The 22703-nt window shown below is 41.0% G+C and overlaps 1 protein-coding gene across 10 annotated transcripts in view; it reads right to left on the bottom strand.

The window, feature by feature from the left end:
* Positions 1 to 22703, bottom strand: part of KIAA1328 (KIAA1328 ortholog) — a 362834-nt gene that overhangs the window by 5958 nt on the left and 334173 nt on the right. For 3 of the 10 annotated variants that reach the window (XM_047827395.1, XM_047827399.1, XM_047827401.1), the window contains one exon: positions 7841 to 8270. The exons of 2 other annotated variants lie outside the window; for them this stretch is intronic. In XM_047827395.1, coding sequence (XP_047683351.1) covers positions 8060 to 8270 — 211 coding nt within the window. In that variant the 3' untranslated portion in view covers positions 7841 to 8059. Of the gene's footprint in view, positions 1 to 7839; positions 8271 to 8436; positions 8507 to 22703 lie in introns of those variants that run through there. 5 more of the 10 variants (XM_047827404.1, XM_047827402.1, XM_047827405.1 and 2 more) reach the window with 3 other exon arrangements.

Raw genomic sequence — 22703 nt, 5'->3', positions numbered from 1 at the left:
GCATTGTTTTTCCTTTGTTAAAAAGATATTTAAGGAAAGGAAACTGAGAAAGTTAATAAGGAAATCTGGCAACATGTCAATTAAGGTCTGTAGATTAGATAACGGCACTGTGTTAATGTTAACTTCCCGATTTTGATCACTGTACTGTGGTTATGTAAGAGAATGTCCTTGTTTTTAGGAAATACATGCCAAACTATTAGAGAGGATTATGTGTGCTACTTACTCTCAAATACTTCAGGAAAAAGGTAATAATAGATGTGTTTATTTACGTGTGGGAAAGAGTGAATGATGAAGCAAATGAGTTACCATGTTAACACTTGGGGAATATGGGTGAAGGGTATACAGGAATTCTTTGCGGTATTTCCAAAACTTCTCTAGAAGTCTGGCTTCAAAATAAAATGGAAAAAAAAACAAAACCAAAACAGGTGGCCAGTTTGGAATTAGCTGGGTCAGCCTGAAGATAGCTGTCAGCCACTTGGACCGGGCATTGGAGGGGCCAATTTCCCTCTTCCTTCCCTATTAAGGAGGGATCTGGGAGCCCCAGCTGGGGAGGTGACAGGCAGCAGGGAAGCAGCGATAGTTGGAACCTATATGAGTGTCTTTCCGCTGGACCCCACCACTCCTCTGACTTTGAACACCAGACCTAGCGTTCAACACTGTCCGCGTGAGCTTACTTTGGGGGTCTCTGTCTCCATGCCTTTGACACACTGCTCCTCCTCTGCCTGGAACACCCTCCTGTCCTTGCCCTCGCCCAGCAAAAGTGCCCTATCTCTGGGAAGATCCTGATGGAAGTCTCCCGCCCAGGGGCTGTTGTTCTGGCCTCTGGGAGCTCTTAACTGCAGCTCGAAGGAGCGCCTGTGTGCTGCTGGTGGTCAGAACCGATGTCATTGAACTTTGCCTAGTGCATAGTGGACGATCACAAAAGGCCTCAGAGCTTACTGAAGACCAATGTGTCCTGAACTTTGGGGATCTGATGAAAGGTATGAACCCTCTGGTCCAGGTGAGCATCCAGGTGAGGAGAGAGGTGGGAGACAGGTGAGGAGAGGGCCGTGTGCAGGGCCGCTCTCCACCCGGGACTGAAGGTTTTGGAAGACCAGGGGGCTTTTCCTTTCGAGACCGCCCAGTCCGGCACCTCCCCCTGCGTAGGGTGGGACGGAAGCCCCGGGGCCCCTACCCATTTCTCTGCTCTTTTCCTAAGCTCAGGTGGGAGATTTGGGGGTCGCAGCCCTAGCTGGCCCTCCCCTGCTGGGGCTGCACCTGCTTCTCCTCCCAGCAGGTGCGTGGCAAACAGAGAGGCAGGGAAAAGTTCTGCCTGGGGTCACTGCTCCCGAGACCCTTCTCACACTCATTGTTACTCAACCTTTTCCCCTCCATCGCAGTAAATCTCCTTCTCTTATTCTCCACGTTGATATAGTAAGTTGTGTCATTTTGAGAAGAAATACATAATAGTATATTAGAGGAATCATGGATCTCCTCATTCATGCTTAGAAAAAATTTATTACAATGTAAGAAAGTCTGAATAGCATGAATTTATTATAATGATTTAACACTTCTGCACTTGAGTTAAAAATGCCTCTCCATAAATAACTGTCCCTGGAAAACATAGCAAATTTACACAGTTTACCATTTCCCAATGTTATATAAATCCAACAAGCTTAAATCACCTCCAGCTGGGAGGAGGACACTGAAAGCCAGGGCTGGGGGGGGTTCATGGAGTCTCGGCTGGCAGCAACAAGAGGCGGGACAGCTGGCCTTCCCTTCTTCCAGCCCCTCGTCTCAGCACAGGGGAAGAGAAGGACAAAGAGCAGGGATACCAGGGTTTATAACTGCAGCACAGGTGAAGGACCGTGGGCCTTGGACATTCTGGTGGCGGTCAGGCCGGGGCTGTTGTCTGTGCGGTGGTGCCAGTGAGGTGCGGGCCAAGGCAGCCCAGCTATGGACCGCAGAGGAAGGGGAGGGAGGGGCTGGCGCCCATGCCTTGTGCAGATCTCAGACAGGATGGGACCTGGTCTCCCGGCCGAACGCCTCTTGTCTCCCGCACCCCAACACTGCTCTTTGTTCCTGGGACTTCTGGTCCCTACATTCCAGGGAGCCCCCTCTGCCTCCACTGGACACCCTGCCTCAGCCTCCTTGCATGGGCATCTTTGCCTAATCATTCTAGTTTTCCTCTGGGCTAGTTTTCCCAGGCTAGGTCAGCGTTCAAGGCACCAACTCATAGGGTAGGAATTACCACCCCCTTTTTATAAATGATTTTATAAATTACTGTATTTGAGGCTTAGAAATTATAATTGATAAAGTTTAACTTTATTTTTTTATTTGAAAGAGAGGCAACTAGCGAGTGCAAGTGGGGGAGAGGGGCAGAAGGAGAGAGAGAGAATTCTAAGCAGGCTCTAGGCTCACCACAGAGTCCCTACGCGGGGCTCAATCCCACAACCCTGGGATCATGACCTGAGCCGATATGAAGAGTCAGATGCTCAATGGACTGAGCCATCCACGTGCCCCTGTAAGGTTTAACTTTATAATAAAGTTTAAATTTATAAAGTATAACTTGCCTAAATGTGTACATCTCACAAGTGGTAGAGCTGAGTTGATTCCAAGGTCAATATTTGTCGTCTTTGGACACTCAGCATGCTAATAGGGAGACAAGCAGTACACAAGACAATACAGCACAGTTTGAGGTGGGATAGGACAGAAGGTTCTCTGGAGCATTAGCAGAAGCAGAGAGTCTATAAGGATGCCCGGAGGGATCAGGAGAATATGGAAGCGGTGACAGCTGAGCTAGGTCTGGGAAAGTCATCCGTGAGACAGAGATGTGGAAAAGCCACACAGATGGCAAAGAGCAGCGTGTTTTTGGGAGGTGGCCAATAGCTGTGAGTTGGAAAGGTGAATAGAGCAGAGAGAGGAGGGAGGTGAGGTGGATGAGGGAGGTGGGGTCAGATGCTGAGTCCTGCCTGGTAGGTCACTCTAAAGTGCATGCTCCTTGCCCTGTAAGCATCGTGGAGTCCTTTGGGTTTTTAAACAGGAAAAGTTGTTAAGTCTTAGATTTGTTTGGAGAGAAAATGTGAGTCAGTGTGGGAATAGAGAGGGAGCAATAGAATGTCCCCAGACCCCTCAGTACAGCCCTATCTTTCTCCCTGTGAGAGAGGTGTAAGCAGCCTGGAGTATTCAGGGTACTGAACTTTGGAGGCACACATTTCTTCCTTCTCTCCTTTCCTCCCTTCCACCCGTGCACCTACCTATCCATCTAACTGATAATGATGAGAGTCTGTAACGTGCCAGGAATCATGCTCCTTTCTTGGGACTGAGTGATGGCTAAGACCAACATCTTATTCTGGCCACCATGGGGCCTACCATCTAAAGGAGGGAACAGATAAACAGACAGTCCTAGCACAGTAAGTGTTGTGATAGAGGATATACAGAGAGCTAAGAAAGCTCATGAGAAGCTCGCGAGAAGGATATCACGCTGCCTTCAGTAACTAAGGAAGTTCACAGTGGTTGGAGCACAGAAGTCAAGAGAAAGAAACAGCAGGGAAACGAAGGGGCCAAACCATGAAGAGCCTCATGCATTAATGCTCAGAAGGCCACGCTCCCACTTAAGTGCAATAGGAAATGAAGTACTGGAACTTTCCAACGCTTTAAGCCAGGGCGTGACATGGCAAGATGACCGTGGTCGCTTCACGGGGAAAAATTAACAGGTAACCCTTAGGAGTGCTTATTTACCTGTGCTGAGTGCTCGACATGCTCGCTGCACCTTCACAATTCCGAGGTAGCCTCTGTCACGATCCCCATTTAAAGATAAGAGCGAGGCAAAGAGGGTTAAGTCACTCTTTCAAGGATGAGTCCAGGCCATCTAGCAGGGAGCCCAACACAGAGACTGTTGTCCTAGAGACGTGTCAGCAGAGAGGGCGGAGAGGGAAGATTGAGGAGTAGGAGGTGGACTCGTTACTACTCGGGTTTGACCGGAAGACGGGGGGGGGGGGGGGGGGGAGGGGGGAGAAGGGAGTAATGGCCCTCCCACCCCCAGATTCTGAGTTGGAATTCTATTCTTTACTGGCCGATGGCCTCAGTTAGGGTAGGTCAGGCCTCATGTTCGTTATCGGTGCACAAGATAACATGCTAACACTAGGCACGTGTACATGTTTCCCTGTCCTCGTTCCACAAAGAATTAAAGGTGGCTTACAAGAGACGCTTATATACTCAAATGGTTTTGTATTTTTATTATTTTTTTAAAGTTTATTTATTTTTAGAGAGCGAGCGAGCGAGCGGGGGAGAAGCACAGAGAGAATCCCAAGCAGGCTCCGCCCCATTGGCGCGGAGCCTGACATGGAGCTTGAACTCCCTTACTGTGAGATCGTGACCTGAGTCGAAATCAAGAGTCGGATGCTTAACCGACTGAGCCACCCAAGCGCCCCCCTGAAATGATTTTTTAAAAGTACAAATATCATAAGCATTGAACAAGATGACGCACAGGGCTCGGAGCTGGTTGAGTGAGGACTGTGGTCTTGCCACCTCCTCCTCTGAGGGATACCTGCAGTCCCCTTGATCAGGGGGAGGTGCCAGATTGACCTGGGGAAAAAGGGGCAGGATAGAGTCTCTGGCTGTTAATTGGATCCACGAGTCTGGTCTCAAAACTGGGCATTTCAGGCACACAAGCCCTCCCCAGCATCTCTTAGCACCTAAAGCCACCTAGACAGGACCATTTTTCCTGTGTCCGAGTGCGGTGATAGTTCTTCCTTGCTGAACAATTTGGGTGACAGGCACGTGGAAGGGACTCAGGGGTGCACGTACATTGAAACTTCCTTTCCAGCAACCACACAGCCTAGAGGAGACTTGGGGTCCGTGATGGGAGTGGGTTGGAGTCAACCAGGAAAACCTAACAGTTTGTGGCAAACCGTTTCCTCTCTCTGAGCTGACCCACGCTCCTGATGTTTAACACATACTGAGGAAAACAACATTTTGATAATTTGTGGTGCTGCTCTTGCTTCCAAGCTACGCCTTACAGATCTGAGGAGGGGTGTCGAAGGGATGATTCGATACCACAACCACATGAGGAGAATAGCCATGGAGCTAACTGATTAACTTAAAATCTCTCATGTATATGAACAGTTGCCCACATTAGAAACAATATGCACTGAGGGGAGGCTAAAGCACGAGCTGGGAGGAGTCTGCTGTAGCCTCTCCACCTCATTAATGACTGCAGACTTCATCCGGCTCTCTCCTTTAGGCCTATTGCTTCCCAGAGTCTCTGGCTAGCAAATCTCTCATAGGAGCCAGGTGCTGGGAGCTGGGCCAACAGCCAAGGGCAGCTCTGAAGGAGAGAGCCCCTCCTTCCTCGTGACGTTTGGGGTTTTCTAGAGAAGTCCCCACCATGGGGTCTGTTTGGATGAACACAAGTGTGCCTCCAGGAAGGATGACTGTCAGCAAAAGCTTTTTCTTGATTAACCTTAGTTTCCTAAATCAGGCACTTTGGGCCCTTGTAGGGAGCTCTGGTGGACATACTTTGCCTTTTCCCATTTTGCAAACACTGGTTGTTTTTTCTCTCACAGAATAGTGGGTAGCAGGGTAGGCAATGTTGTGGCCCTATGTGCAGCTCTCCTAATACGTATCCAGTCTTGCTTTGAGGAAGCAGCTGGAGGCAGTCACTTTGGGAGTACTTTACCAGGAAGAAAGCCTGACCCCTCTGTGTCTGCTCCTCTTTTCATACGATATCTGCAATTAGGTCAAGCGTCCAGGCTCTACAACAGCCTCGAAGTCCTACAAGAACCTTTTCATATATATATGTATCTCCACATATGTATCTCCAAGACAGAGTAAGATGTTAACATACACTGTTCAATTCATAAGGAAGATACTGGATTAGACACAAATTCACATCCTACTGCCCTGACACACGGGAAATGCCCACAGGATACAGAAAGGCAACTGGTGGGGGAATGTAGCATATGAAAAATACGTTGATTGATGCTCTGCTGAAAATTCATCTTGGCTCTTCCAAATTGCTCATGCAGGGGGAGGTAAAGAAGCAATTAAACTCCAATCTGTGGCATGTGATAGACTCACCCCAAAAGACCTCAGCTTAAATCTCACTTATGATTCTTCTAAAGGCAAACAAGCTTCTTAAAGAAATCATAATCCTTTTCTTGGTCCTTCTGGCACCCTCTTACTCTGGAGAGCTGTAAAGACACCGGCGTCCAAACGGGAGAGTGTCGTTATGGCTGATCCAAGGGGGGATGTACTTAAGGTACTCATGACACCTGGGGCAAGGAAAAGAAAGTTCTGGAAACTTAAATTTAATTGAGAAAATGGCTGAAGGCTCTCAGCTTCTACCCCTTCTGCCACACCAAAAGAAACTCCAAACACTTGTTGAAATGGGATGAAATGGACTCAGTTACTCTCACAGGGGTGAATTTTAAAAGAACATTGTAATTGGCAGTATTTTTTCAACCTTTCAGTTGAATGCCTAAACCTAGTTAATCTTGACCTTGAATTAAGGATATGGTATTGGTAGGTTCCATTCTTTTTTCCAAAGAGCAAAAAGACCCAGGTAAAGGAAGGCTGAGTAGAGATGATAGGGCCTCAGCCTGAAGAGACAGTGAAATTGAGATCCATTCAGATGAGGACTCTGCTTAACAAGGCTTTTGTAGGCTTAAATAATCTAGTTTTGATAAGGCCATGCAGGCTCACTAAATGCAGTTTGCACTGGGTGGCCTGACTTTGGCTACCAACGCTCACTAACTGACAAAGACTCTTGGTCCTACTTCAAGCCTGGGACTGGTGAAAGGGAGAGAAAAAAAGCAACACATTCCAGATCAAATAAAGTCATTGAGCATACACATCTGGGGACACATTTTCCCCTTGCTTCCAATGACTGAGAAGTTTTAAACTCACTGGCTCTACCAGGCGCATCATGCTGCCGATCAGCATGAGTGCCCACCAGAGCCCATTGTAAGCTGAAGGACCCATCTCAAGAGCTCTGCTGAATAGGAGAACAGAGAGAAAACGAGGCCTCAAGTGTACTTCTTCCACAGGCCTTCTCGGGTCAAATGGAGGCACAGTGGGAAAGATGGAGAGACTCTGCCTGGGGTGGTGAAGGAGAATCTGGCAAGTAGAGATGGTTCTTTGAGGTCATGAGACAGTGGGACAGTGATCCTGAGCAGAGCACATAAAAGGCCTGGTCACCAGGGCCTTTGATCCTCATAGGTAGGAGGGAGGCCCGGGGAGAGCCTATCAGCCTGTGGTAGCTGATGCCCCTCTCTAGCTCTGCCATCTTCCCCAGATACAGCCACGGGCAGTTCCGAAGAGTGAAGAATATAGACACTTGGGCCAATAAGACGTACTGAGATATTGCTCTTATTTATCCTGGGAAATGGGTGAACGGCAGGAAAAGCACTTTAGGCCTGTGCCTCCATTTTGTTTCCTGAGGGTAGTCACTCTGTTGTGTGATTTAATGCTGGTTTCCAAGGGTTGGGTGGGTCCCTCCCCCTAGCACATTGTGCCCCTTGGTTGAGGGATGGGCAGCTGCTGGGCTGATGACTACTGATACTGGCTCACAATTAGTCCCCAGGGTTGCTTGTGAGCATAGGCACAGGAGCTCCAACTTTGGGATTCAATGGCTACGCGTACAAAGAGGCAGGCAGTGAGGGAACAGAGGTAAAGGAGAGGTAAAGGGTCTTTCTGAAACTGCTTATGTTACAAAGGGGCTACTTTGAAATCAGAGGGATCTTTCAGTGAAAACGTTTTCCTTGTATACGAAAGAAAGCCAACCTTTTCCAATAAAGTATTGAGAAGGAAACACTCTTGAAACCAGGCCGAATATGACAAGGCTTGGCCTAGAAAAGATACTACCCTCCACCCCCATAACCCCTTAATGTGTTACCTACTGATTGGTCTGACCAAAACCACTCCGGGTTCGTAGAATGATTTCTGTGTTCAATACACAACAGGATGCTAGTATGGGAGAGACACGGTTACTTTGCCATCAAATAATTTAACAGCCTAGATCAGTACATAAAGAAGCCCACACATTTCTGATGGAAATTTTGTAGCATGTGTTTCAATGTCAAATGAAAAAGATATCTTCCAGAATTTGATTCTCCTCCAGGTCTTCAGGGGTCCTGCCTGCCCCCACCTTGTTCCAGATTGATTTTCGAGGACTAAATCGGCAAGTACTGTGATTCCAGGCCCCAGCTTCTCTGGAGGGATGGGGCTGAGGTTTGGGAGCAGACTTTGGACTCAGAGATTGAACCAAATCCAACAGAGAGGTCTCATACCTGCAACACACACACAACCCAGACAGAAAATGATCAGACTGGTGGAACATTAGAATCCAAGAAACCTACAGAGTTGGGCTGCCTGGGGTGAGAATCAGATCACCGCTCACATCATTTCCAAGAGGGCCTTCTAGGGGAACTTTAGAAAGGTAAACAGCAGAAGGCTCCTGCTGTCTGTCTGTAAGCTCTTCTCTTCTTCTGATCGTTAACATTCTTTTCTAACCTGTGAAGGGAGACTGTGGAGTGGGCAAAGGAATTTGACAATAGTAATGACAGACATAGTAACATTTATTGCAAGCTTACTGTCAGGCACTGTTCTTAATGCTTTATATATATTCAACCTTCACTTAACCCTCTAAACAACCCAGTGAAGTAGGTATTATACTAGTCTGATCTCCACTATATACACAAGGAAACTGAGGCTCAGGAAGTAACTCATCCAACATGAAGCCATTATATGACCAAGTCAGGATTTGGACCCAGGTAGTTTGTCTCCAGTGCTCACATCCTGAGGCTCAGGAAGTAACTCATCCAACATGAAGCCATTATATGACCAAGTCAGGATTTGGACCCAGGTAGTTTGTCTCCAGTGCTCACATCCAGGACACTAAAGCTGCCTCTCAAAGTCTTTGTAGCCAGCCAGACCTGGTTTAGATCTCTGCTCTACCATTTGCAGGCTGTATGATCTTGGGAAAGTTCTTCAACCTCTCAGTTCAGTTTCTCATGCATAAAAGGCTGACAGAACTGTTACAATTAAATTAATCGGTTGGTATAAAATAACATAATAAGTACTCGGTAAATACTAGTTCCCTTCCTGCTATCTTACTCCCACTCTCTCTAGAACCTTGGGAAAAGACACTCTCATGTGAATCTATAAAGAGCCCCCTCCAAAGAAAGTCTGCCTTGGTGTCTAGCATTTTCATCACAAAGGGTAAGTTTAGGGGCACCTGGATGATTCAGTCGGTTAAGTGTCTGACTCTTGATTTTGGCTCAGGTCTTGATCTCACGGTACATGAGATTGAGCCCCGCATCAGGCTCTATGCCGACAGCTAGGAACCTGCTTGGGATTCTCTTTTCCTCTCTCTCTGCCCCTCTCCTGCTCATGTGTGCACGCTCTCTCTCTCTAAATAAAAATAAAACAAAACAAAACAAAGGTAAGCTTAGGGCAGCATAGAGGCAGAGAAACTAGTGGTGGCCAATAATATGTATCCTCATCCACGGCCTATTTGTATGTATGTCCAGTATGGAACGTCAAAGGCATAAATGTATCTGCCTCCACATTCATTCATATGAGGGGCAAGCAATTTCTACAGATACGTCATGAAGCCTCAAACAGGGCATGTGTGACCTGTGCATCTGCACAGGGGCCTGGACTTGGCTTAATGCTCTTCTGTTGTGGTCTTGAAACTCTTGATTTTATCTTTGACCTTGTGTTTTTGAAGTCTGATGAGACCAGGGAGCAGGTGTGTTAGCAGAGGAGATGTGCTGGGTATGCATATGTGGGTTTGGACCCACAGGCACAGTGGGCAATAGGCAGTGCCTATGCCAAACAGCTAGCCTGCCTTCCTGGTGTGCACATTCATACCAGAAGCAGCCTGGGGCACTGCAGGGCGCCAGGGGTGTGGCTGGGCTAGGACCTGGGCCCAGATTGGTTACGGTTATGGTGAAGGCAAGCAGCGGCAGCAGCGGTGAGAGACTGGCTTGCCTATCTTTTCCCAGATCCTGTCCCCAAGGCGAAATATTAGCTCTCTGACCTGAGCGCGGAGATGGGAATGGTGGTGTTTAGGCAATAACACGTTAGTAAATTATTATAAAATAAAAGTATATACATGGACATTGCAATAAAGCATATCGAAGAAATATCAGAATTCTTTGAGGAGTTTAGAATCTGGTCTTAAAAACTGCTGCATCATTGCAAAGCAAATATCCACAGGTTCAGAAATAGCAATTAAATGTTAAAGACTGTCGCATCTGATGGAAAAGAACACTATTTTCACATGCAGCTTCAAATGAACTAGTGAGGAGGACAGTTTTAAAATTAATTTTCCTACATCATGAAAGATACAGCAATAGAAAGCAAAAGTAGGAGTTTAGAATTATATACAAATCATTAAGTGACTTTTGGTTTCTTGTATGACCTCTACAAGTTATAGGAAAAGCTAGGGAAAAACAACACAGTACAAACTTATACTTAAAATTAGATTTTCTGACACACATAAAGCTAATGTGTATAAAGAATCGAATCTTTTTAGAAAAATTGCTCTGTGTCATCAGCTCAAGAGATACTGAAATTTATATTTTTAAATCATTTATCAGAAATCTATCCCAGTTTTGTCAGAGCCTTTAATATATCCCTAACACTTCTAGTGTCAGTAGTATCAGCAGAAATATTCTTCTCAAAATTAAAAATTGCCAGAAATTATGTGCGCTATTTCATTTGCCGAGAGTGACTGATTTGCTTTTAATTGTATCATTTAAAATAAACTTGCTAAATGAATCAATTTTGATGATCTAATAAATGAATTTAAAGAAAAGCCAGCCAGAAAAATCTTAGGATCAGTCAAGTTATCACATTAACAAAGTATTATTATTTGCTATATAAAATTATGACCACAAAAATATACATTTTTTTGCTATCTGCAGGTGTATGTTATTACTCACGAATCACCATTACTGGTTATGCTTTATACGTTTCTTCTTAAAAGAAAAAGTTTTGCATTTTAGGACCTTTAACTGCACATTTTCATCCTACTTTTTGAACAACGGACCCCACATTTTCACTTTGCGTTGGTTTCATAAGTTATGTACCTCGCCCTGCCCTCAAGTCCCAGGCAAAATCAGATTATATTTCATGCATGGAAATGTCATCATTTTCTATGATATGAAAAACTGTAAACTGAAATTCCTTTTAGCTGATTTTTTTTTTGCAGTTTTTATTCTCACAGCATTAAGACACTGTTCAATACAATTATATCTGTCATTCAACACAGTGGTTTCTGTGTTCAACCAAAACATCGTTGGGTACTGCTTCCAAGAAAGTTTATCATAAAGACAGATCTACTTCATGCTCAAGGCACGGGCTTTGTTTGAATCTTCCTTGGAGACACCTGGCAATGGTAACATTCATCTCTTTATACGGACTGCCAAGACTTTTTTTAAAAGTTAGAAACAAAGGAAAGCTGTACTTTTCTATACAATTTCATGCTTAAAACAGCTAGGGAGAGATACTCTGAATGAGGAAATAAACCAGCTAATTTCTCCATTAAAAAATTAGAGCCAAAATAATTGGGAATCAGAAAGTGTGTCAGAAATCAATCTTTCAGAGAAACAAGCTGAAACAGAGTAATGATAGGGATTTGTGTTTAAAGACTGATTTAATAGGTACCAACTTATTTAACCATTTGAAAAAAAGTTGTGGGCTTCAAATTCCTTCATAGTACTCTTATCCACATATAATAGAGTAAAAAAAAATCTCTAGAACATGGAAAGAGTGACCCACAAAACCATAGAAAGTTAGATCTGATGTGTTAGGATAAGTTAGGTTATGCACCAGGACAAATTAGCCTCAAAACTCCAATGGCTTAACATGACTCAAATCTATTTTATGCTTATGCCATATGCTTAAAGGAGGTCCAGGCAGAGAGTGGGTTCACTATCTTCTGGCTGCACCACCTGGAACACGGAAGCTTCCCTATTGTCTTGGCAGGCAGGGAAGCTGAAGAATTGTATATAGGTTGCTATAGCCAGGAAATGGCAAACACTTATCCTTATATATGATTGGCCAGAACTAGTCATGTGGCTCCAGAAGGGGAGGGGAACTGGATATTGGCAAACACTAATAATGCTTAGTCATGGAGGACTGGGTCTTAGACATCATTTGGAATAATTCTCTTATTTTACTGATGAGGAAACTGAGGTCCAGAGAGCTATACATGAACTGATTAGGGTCACACAGCAAGTGAGTGGCAGAGCCAAAGGGTTTTTAATCCAGGCAACTTGACTTCCGAGACTTGTGTTCTTTAGTCTCTCTGCCAAGATAAAGAAGATGTATAACTAAAGGAAAAGTGAAGAAAATGGTTGCTGTTTCCAATTACATTTTATTTGAAAAGTATAGTATGATTAGTTGTAACTCAGTGTGAACATATCCACATTTCTAATCAACTGGGCTATCTTTTTGCCAATAATTTAATTTACCCTAAAGTATAAATGCTTATCTTCATGGTTCTGCTGTTATCATATAGACTCCGTTTCTCTAGAAGCCATACTTAATCACGGATTACACTGTGGCAGAGAAATCAGAAAGGCTGTGGTAGACAAGGGCCTCGATTTCAGTGGCACCTCATAGCTGATTTCATTCAACAAATGTTTTTAACAGTACTTTTTCCATCAGGAAAGACCGCATAATTTGCAGATTAAAAAGCAACAAATTAATAAAGATCGTTTTAAATACCACAGCTTGAGAAATCACTCAATTTTATACCAGAATTATATAGCAGTAAAGCAAAATACAAAATGAATTCCTATAGCATTTTACACTAAATACAGCAAAGAGCACTGTTTAGTTATCAAACTGTGTTCTGTGAGCAGTGTGTCTTAAGTGTGCTGAGGTGACATATGACAGGAGATTAAAAAGTTGATTAGTTTGGCCTGGCCCTGATGGGAGTTTGGTATGCAGTTAATTTAAATGGATAAGTAACTAATTCACATCCATAAAATACCATCCCTTGAAAAACTCAGACTCTATTTTTAGCCATAGGCATTGACTATGTGGGCCTCTCTTGCCTCTGTACCTCACCGAGTTGGTAGTCAGGAGTTACCCTGGCACACAGGCTGACTTAACTAGCTTCCTTATGGAGAGGCGATAAGGTGAGAAGGCTTATTTGGTTTATTCTGCCACTCCCATCCAGGAAGCAATTTGAACTTGGCTGTACCGGCATTAATTGTGTCCCTCTAGAACTCTCGTTCCAGTGTTGGCTGCCTCCTGACCTAGCAGGATACTGAGACAAAGCCCAGGGGAGGATGCAGCCTCTGGAGCTTTTCCCTCGCATTACCGGTTTTCATCTTTTGTGATTTCAGACCTCTCCTGATTACTCTCCTCTTCTCTTGCCTTTTAAATGATGGCATGTCCCAGGGCTCAATCCTTAGTTGTCATATCTTAGGTAGTTCCACTCATTCGTATGACTTTTAATATCCATATGTCAACAACTCCTAAATGTATAGCTCCAATATGAAGCTTGTTCTCTAGTCCCAGACTCACATGCCCAACCGCTGCCTGATTGGCATGTCAAATTATCCTAAACAGAATTCATTTTTTTTTCTTTAAGTCCTGGTCCTCTCCATCAATCCAGCTACCTCTGGGCCTGAGCATGTGCTGTATCCCCCGCTTAGGATGCTCTGCTGTCAGATCTCGCTTGCCCACTCTATTCATTAATGTCACGTCTTCAAAGAGCCCTTCCCTAAACGCTCTATCTGAAACAGCCACCATACCATGGTCACTTTATCTCATTATGGTGTTTTATTTTCTTTATATCACTCAATACTACCTAAAATACATGATTTATTGTTTATCTCTTTCACCAGTCATGGGCTCTGTGAGGGTAGGGTCATTATTGTGTTAACTGATATTATCTCCAGTGTCAAGAATGGTATCTGACACAAGGTAGGTAGGTGTTAAATATTGTTGGAAAAAAAAATGAATGGGCCAGTGGCTTAAATTTTAAATCTTAGTGCCTTCCTCCATAGGCATTTTTTTGACAGCTAGTCTTTTAAAAAATCACCATATATTTCAAACATTCTCAAAAGTATTACCCACCCACATACTCTTCTTCTCATCTTACAAAAAAGGTTACTACACATATGGTTTGTGTAAACTACTTTTTCATTTGGTATACTGGAACATTTTTTTCCATACTAATTTTTTTACAACATTATTTTTAACGAAGAGCACTTCGGTTAGGTGCAAGGTTTTTTGAGATGAAATCAACTATGTTTCTTATTCCTTCTCTCAATTGATCAATGCCCAAAGGTATTCCCCACTCCAATCCATCATAGGTTAGCAAACTACTGCTACCTTTATTATATTCTGTATTTTCTCTCTTTATTCCCACCCCTTCCTATGGCCTTCAACACTTCTGGAGCTTTTGCTTCATGATATACTTGGCTATATTTGGTACTCTTCTTAGAGAACCTCCTTCAACTTTTATTTTAACTGAAACCTGGCTCTCTTGCTGAGGTCAATGCTTTCCCTCCATTCTTCTCAGTGGGCATTGTTTACGCTCAACATACCCTATGTATTTCATGGTCAAAGGGCAGTACTGGAATCATCACTGCTTCCATTATTGTTTTTTGATCACTATTCCCCCAGTACATTAAGTTCCTATTGCTCTGAGTATCCTGTCATCTGCTCTACCACTCTCAACCTTTCTTCATCTATATCATCTATTTACCCACTCACTCTCAGCCACTGAAGATGTTAACGCTTGGATCAGTCTTTTCTTTCAATTCACTTCTTGCCATCATTCCTGCTAATGTCAACATCACATGGATGACATTGGACAAACACTCTGACTTCTTGGTTCTTTGATATCTCAGGTCAAAGACTCTCTCAGCAAGCCCAACTCTTCATATCCTGTAACTTGCCATCAATTAACATGGCATCTTTTCTGAATTCGGTAATTCAAACATCCTACTACTTCCTGATGCCCACATCTTAACCACAAGCTTACTTTTTCAACTACTTCCACAGTCTCTGCCCATTGATCTCATCAGACCATTAATTCAAACAATTTTTGTTCTAAGAATGAAGATTAAAGTGAACAAGATCACTAAAATTCTCTGTCCTGGTGGGACCATTAACAGCATACTTTCTTCCCAGCCCTTTATCCCTTATTCAACTTCAATTTCATGGTCCGGCATTCCAATCACTTATTTAACAATGCTCTTAATGTGTCCACTGTCTTTCTGTCCTCTCCCCTAAACCTGGCAAAAGCACAACAGTGCATGAATGTCTGCCTTTTCTATGAGTTAATAGCTGGGCAACTTAGTGTAAATAAAACAATGTTCAGAGAAACAAGCAAAGAGCAGATCCAATATAAATTCATAGTCACTAATCTTATGTAGGTGCTAAACATTTTCTGACAAAGCTACTGTATTTCTCTCATCAGTTGTTTTGTTCTCATTTCCCCCCTTCTCACTAGTTTCTTAAACAGATGGCCTCACTTCCTATTTCAGAGAAAACAGAGGTCATTAAAGAGAAATTGTCTTTACTCTATCAAGTTTACAAGTCTTTCAGCACTCATCATTTCTTCCTTTCACACTGAAGGAAGTGATCCTTCTTTTAGATAAGACTAACCACTCCATTTATGTTTCTTAGGAACGTTTTTGTATTGACTATCCACTCTAGAACCTTCAATCTTTTCCTGCTTACTGGTTAATCAAGAGTGCTTAAGAAGATCTCTCCTTTCATAACCAAACCATTTCTCAATTTATTACAATCTGGCTTTCATCTTCTACCACACCGCTGAAATTGAAATTGCCAAATTCATCAAAGACCTCCGTATTGTTAAATCAAATGGAATTTTTGTAGCCCTTATTTTACATAATGTCTCTGCAGCATTCAATGTGGCTGATCGCTTCTTTATAAACTTTAAACTGTTTTATTGAAATAAAAAATACATGCAGAAGTTACACGTATTTAAAGCATACAGCTCAGTGGTTTTTAGTTTATTAAGAAATAGGCAACTATTATAATTTAATTTGAAAACATTTTCATTGTCCCTGCCAAAGAAACCCTATACCTATTAGCAGTCACTTTCTATTTCTACCCCCTCTCCCAGCCCTAGACAACCACTATCTATTTCCATAAATTTACCTGGACATTTCATATAAATAAAACCATACAATATATGGCCTTTTGTGACTGTCTTTTTCATTTAGCATATGTTTTCAAGGTTCAGTCATGTTGTACCATGTATTACTACTTCATTCCTCTTTTTGCCAAATAATATTCCACAGTATGGATATACCACATTTTGTTTATCCATGCATCACATGATAGACATTGGGTTGTTTCCACCTTGTGGCTAGTGTGAATAGTGCCTCATTGTACAGTCATGTGCAAATTTTAGCAGGGACATATGTTTTCATTTGTCTTAGGTAGATAAATAGGAGTGGGATTGCAAACTCTACATTTAACCTTTTTGGAAAGCAGTATGGCAGTTCTTTAAAAGGTTAAATGTAGAGTTTGCAATCCCACTCCTATCAGTATGTGGAGGTCTTTTTTTCTGGGATTATAAAGCTTCTTCAGAGAAGAATCTTCCAATATTCTACATGGGAAGGATGTGTGGTATACTTCTGGGGCAGGGAGGGAGCCAACTTTCCCATTTGTAGACTTTGAATCTATCCTATTTTCAGCCCTTTCTGCCATCTCACCTTCCAAAGTATGACATTCCTTAATGTCTCTTCTCTGTTGAATCTCTCCATAGTTAATCTCCAGTCTTCTCTTTGGGACTAATATTCCATATATGGATGGTACTGTGGCAGAGGTACTGGGTTTTTAAATTATTACTTCAAATGTCCATTCCATAATATTTTTAGTCCCACCTCAAATCACTATTTTCCATTGTGCACATTGCTTCTAATTGCCAAACCTTTCCAAAGTTCTGACATCAATCTCTTTTTGTGTGAATACCTTTGTCAGTGCTTTCTATGTGGTAGCTTCTTCTATTCTATTTAGTAAGTTATTAATCCTCCATTCATTTTCCATTTTCCAAAAGTGTACATAAATCTCTGATATATTGATGACTTCTCTATTGCACTTATTTTTGTGACTTTATACCTTTAAAAACATTTACTTACTGTCATCTTATGGGTATCTCAAGAAATAGAAAAGATAAATATTATTTTGCAATTAATTAGCTAGGAAATACATTTTCAGAGAGGTTACATAAATTTCTTTTAGGTTTATTATCAGGAATTCCCTAATATTTTTTAAAATAGCTAATGCTGGGGCACCTGGGTGGCTCAGTTGGTTGAGCATCCACTTCTTGGTTTAGGCTCAGGTCAGGATCTCATGGTTTGTGGGTCTGACCCTTGTGTCAGGCTCTGCACTGACAGCATGGAGCCTGCTTGGGATTCTCTGTCTCCCTCTCTTTCTACCCCTTCTCCACTCATGTGTCCATGTGCACATGCTCTCTCTCTCTCTCTCTCTCTCTCTCTCTCTCTCTCTGTCTCTCTCTCTTTCACTCTCAAAATAAATAAATAAACTTAAAAAATTATAAATATGCTGGTATGGAGATTTATAGTAATTAAGTTTTGTATATTATTGAACTCTCTCAATTTCCTTAGGTTATTGTTTCAGTTGATTTCTTATGGGTTTTACTGGTGAGCAATTATATTGAATATAAATAATGACAGGGTTTACGAGTTTTCTATTATTTGCATTATTTATTCTTATATTATTGTACTGGCTAACACTTTTAGGGAAATGCTACAACTATAGGGTTTTTTTTTAAGACTTTTAAAAATGTTTATTTATTTATGAGAGAGTGAGTGCAAGTGGGGGAAGGGCAGAGAGAGTGGGAGACAGAGAATCCCAAGCAGGCTCCATGCTGTTAGCACAGAGCCAGATGCAGGGCTCAAAATCATGAACTGTGAGATCATGACCTAAGCCGCAGCCAAGAGTTGGATACTTAACCGACTGAGTCACCCAAGGGCCCCTAAAACTGTTGGTTTTATAGGCACCTTTGTATAATGCTGATCTAACAGGAATTATCTATTGTTTCACAATTAAGTATCTGCCATCCAGATATTCTTTATTATGTTAGGTATTTCCTCTTTTGGCTTACTAAATTCAAGAATGAAAAATTAATTTTACTTAGTAACTTTTCAGTATATATTGAGGTGATAATAAACTTTTTCATCTTTGATATATTGTTAAGCAATATTCTGGTTTTGGCTTCCAAAATAGAAACCACATTCTAGTTCCTAGAATATATTCTACTTGGTTATATAGTATTATTCTTTACATGTACTATTAAATTAGATTCATCACAATTATTTTAGGGTTTAAAAAATCTGTATTTATAGAGAACATTTGTTTATAGTCTTTCTTTAAAATTTTTTTTCAATGTTTATTTATTTTAGAGAGAGAGAGAGAGAGAGAGAGACAAAGCGTGAGGGGGGAGGGGCAGAGAGAGAGGGAGATACAGAATCCCTGAAGCAGGCTCCAGGCTCTGAGCTGTCAGCACAGAGCCCAATGCAGGGCTTGAGCTCAATAAATACAAGATCACGACCTGAGCCGAAGCCAGAAGTGTAAATGACTGACCCACCCAGGCACCCGTGTTTATAGTCTTTCTTATGGTTCTTTATATCCCTATATATTATCCTTACCTGGAGGGAAGAAAAGTAATGGTACCATTTCAAGAAAATATGGCTTTATAAAGAAAGTAGAAGGATAACCAATTACCATACTGGGCCAGGAGTCCTCACATAGGTCTTCTCAGGAATCCTAAATAGCTTTTCTCAAAAGTTCTTTAATTGCTAAAGCAAACCTAGGCTGCCATCCAGATTTCTAAAGCACTTACAGAAGATATGACGTATTTTATAAGTGCTTTGCAATCACTTTCGAACATCAGCAAAAAGGCTAGTTAGAATAACAGGGTGGTCTTGAACCTGCCTAGGAAACTACAGATCTTATAGAAGAACTACTCATATTGATAGAGAGAAATTCAGATGTGTGCAGACATTGGATTGAGGGTACTACTCAGAACCTGTGTCTTGCTCTCCAATCAACAGAAGTGCCATCATAACAGGACTTTATTAACTCTAATTTAACATATTTCTTCTTAAGGTGCTAATAAGCTGTAGAATGAATACTATACAAAGTCAGTGTACCTTGAAAGGAGCTTAAAGAATTTACCAGAAAGTCAATGAGTGTATGGAGGCAATAAAGAACAATTTTAATATAACACATTAAAAGACACAGCTAACAGAGTAAAATCTCTTACTCATGTTATAATTTATATTTTTCTGTAATCTTTAATTTTTCATCTAAGGCTCAGTTTCTTTTTTTAAAAAAATTTTGAAATGTTTATTTCTTTTTTGAGAGAGAGACAAAGAGCAAGCAGGGGAAGGGCAGAGAGAGAGAGGGAGACCCAGAATCTGAAACAGGATCCAGGCTCCGAGCTTAAGACTCAGTTTCTTATATGAGAAGGAAAAGGAACTAGAACAGCCACAACAATTATGAAGAAGAAAACAAAGTTGGAAAGCTCACATAACATGGTTTTAAGACTTACTGTAAAGCTATATTAATCAAACAATGTGGTGTCAATAAAGAATAGATAGACACAGATCAATAGAAAAAATAAGAGTCCAGAAATATACCAACACAAATATTAGCAATTGAGGTTTTTACAGATGTGTTAAGCCAATTCAGTAGAGAAATATAATCTTTTCAACAAATAATGTTGCAATAATTGGACACCCATATGAAGAAAGAGGAGGAGGAGGAGGAGAAGAGGAGGAAGTGGAGAAAAAGAGGAGGAAGAGGAAAAGAAGAACAGGAGGAGGAGGTGAAGGAGGAAGGGGGAGAGGAGGAAGAAGGAGAAGGAGAAGGAGGAGAGGAAAGAGAAGAAGAAGGAGAGGAAGGAGAGGAGTGGAAGAAGAGGAAGGAGAAGAGGAAGAAGAGGAAGAAGAGGAAGAAGAGGAAGAAGAGGAAGGAGAGGAAGGAGAAGAGGAAGAAGAAAAGGGGGAGAGGAAGGAGAGAAAGAAGGAGAAGGAGGAGAAGGAGAAGAAGGAGGAGAAGAAGGAGAGGAAGGAGAAGGAGAAGAAAGAGAAGAAGCAGAATTATTTCAGTATAAACCTCATACTTTATACAAAAGTTAACTTTACATTCACTAGATAGGTCACATTTGGGGCTGTAACACACACCTTAACAAACTGAAAAGAATATAAATCATACTGATTGAAAAGAATAGAATGTCTACTCTTACCTCATAGTGGAATTAAGTTACAAATCAAAAATGGAAAGATACTTGGGAAATCCCAAAGTACATGGGGATTAAACAACATTACTTCTAAATAATACATGAAGCAAGGAATAAATCTAAAGATAAACTAAAAAATATTTTGAACTAAAGAAAAATGAAAATACAACTTAAGAAAGTTTGTGAGATACAGCAAAAGTAGTGCTTAGAGGGAAATTATATAGCAATAAATGCATATATCAGAAAAAAAGAAATGTAAAATCAGTCACCTGAGTATCCACTTTATGAAACTAGAAGAAAACATATTAAATCTACAGTAAGAAGAAAAAAAACAATAAGAGCAGAAACCAATGTAATGAAAATAAGAAATCAATAGAGAATCAATGAAACCAAAAGCTAGTTCTTTGAAAAGATCAATAATAAAATTGATAAGCTTTTAGCCAGGCTAACTAAGAAAAAAACCAGAGAGATATGACAGATATTACTAATATCAGAAATAAAAGAGGAGATATCACCAAAGAGCCCATGAACATTGAAAGGATAATTGAAAAATACTATGAACAGCTATTGCCACAAATGTGATAACACAGATGAAATGAACCAACTCCTTGAAAGACACAACGGCCAAAAATCACACAAGAAGAAATAGATAATCTGAATAGGCCTATATCTACTAAAGAAATTGAATTGATAATTAATAATGTTACAAAACAGAAAGCTCAAGGCCCAGAGGGGTTCACTGGTGAATTCCACCAACATTTAAGGAATAAATTAGACCAATTCTCTATAATCTCTTTCAGAAGATGGAACGAGAGGGAATTATTCCTAACACATTTTATGAGGCCAGCATTACCCTAACACCAAAACCAGACAAAGAAACTACAAGAAAACTACAGACCAATATCTTTCATAAACATAGATGCAAAAATCCTCAACCAATTGGTATTTATCCCAGATATGCAAGGTTGATTCAACATTAGAAAAATCAATTAATGTAATCTATCACATCCACAGGCTGAAAAAGAAAAACACATGATCATATCAATAACCCATTAATGATAAAAATTCTCAGTAAACTAGGCATAAAGGGAACTTCTTCAACTGATAAAGAATATCTACAAAAAACCCAAAGCTACCATCATGCTATACTTAATAAGTTGAGAAACGTGCAGGTATGACACATGGATATTTTCTCACCACTTCATACTGACAAACCTAGTTACTGTAATAAGACAGAATGAGGAAATAAAAGGTGGGAATAAGGAAATAAAACTGTTTTTGTTCACTGATGACATGACTGTCCATGTAGACAATCCAAAAGAATCAACAAAAACTCCTGGAACTCATAAGTGATTACAGCCAAGGTTACAGGATACAAGGTTCATATACAAAAGTCAATCACTATATACTGTAATGAACGAGTACAATTTGAAATAAAAAAATACAATACTATTTATGCCAGCATCCCTCTAAGTGAAATACTTCATTATAAATATAACAAAAATATATACAAGATCTACATGAGGAAAACTACAAAACTCTGATGAACAAAATCAAAGAACTAAGTAAATGGAGAGATATTCCACATTCATGGATAGGAAGACTCAATATTGTCAAGATGTCAGTTCTTTGAAGATGATCTATAGATTCAATGCAATCAATCCAATGAAAATCCCAGCATGTTATTTTGTGGATACTGACAAACTGATTCTAAAACTTACATGGAGAGAAAAAAGATCAAGAATAACCAACACAATATTGAAGAATAAAGTTGGAGAGGACTGACACTATCTGACTTTAAGACTTACTATAAAGCTACAGTACTCAAGACAGTGTGGTATTGGTAAAATAACAGACAGATAAATCAATGGAACGAAATAGAAAGCCCTGAATTAGACCCACATTAAATAAAATCAACTGCTCTTTTGACAAAAGAAAAAAGGCAATATACTGGAGCAAAGACAGCCTTTTTAACAAATGTTCAAACATCGTCTGGGACAAATGGACATCCATATTTAAGAAAATAATTCTGGACACAGACCTTTCAACTTTCATACAAATTAACTGAAAATGGGCTATAGACTTGGTATGCCTGGGTGGCTCAGTTGGTTAAGCATCTGACTTCAGCTCAGGTCATGATCTCATGGTTTGTGGGTTCAAGCCCTAGGTTGGGCCCGCACTGACAATGTGGAACCTGCTTGGGATTCTCTTTCTCTCTCTATCTCTCTGCCCCTCTTCCATTCACACTTTCTTTCTCTCAAAAATAAATAAATAAATCTTTAAAAATTAAAAAGAATAAAATAATAAAAATGGGCCACAGACCTAAAGGTAAAATACAAAACTAGAAAATCCCTGAAGATAAACAGGAGAAAAGCCAGAGAACATTGAGTATGGTGATTACTTATTAGATACAACACCAAAGGCACTATCCCTAAAAGTAATAATTGAT

Source organism: Prionailurus viverrinus, chromosome D3, assembly GCF_022837055.1.
Source record: "Prionailurus viverrinus isolate Anna chromosome D3, UM_Priviv_1.0, whole genome shotgun sequence".
NCBI lineage: Eukaryota > Metazoa > Chordata > Mammalia > Carnivora > Felidae > Prionailurus > Prionailurus viverrinus.
This window is presented reverse-complemented; position numbering and strand designations above follow the sequence as displayed.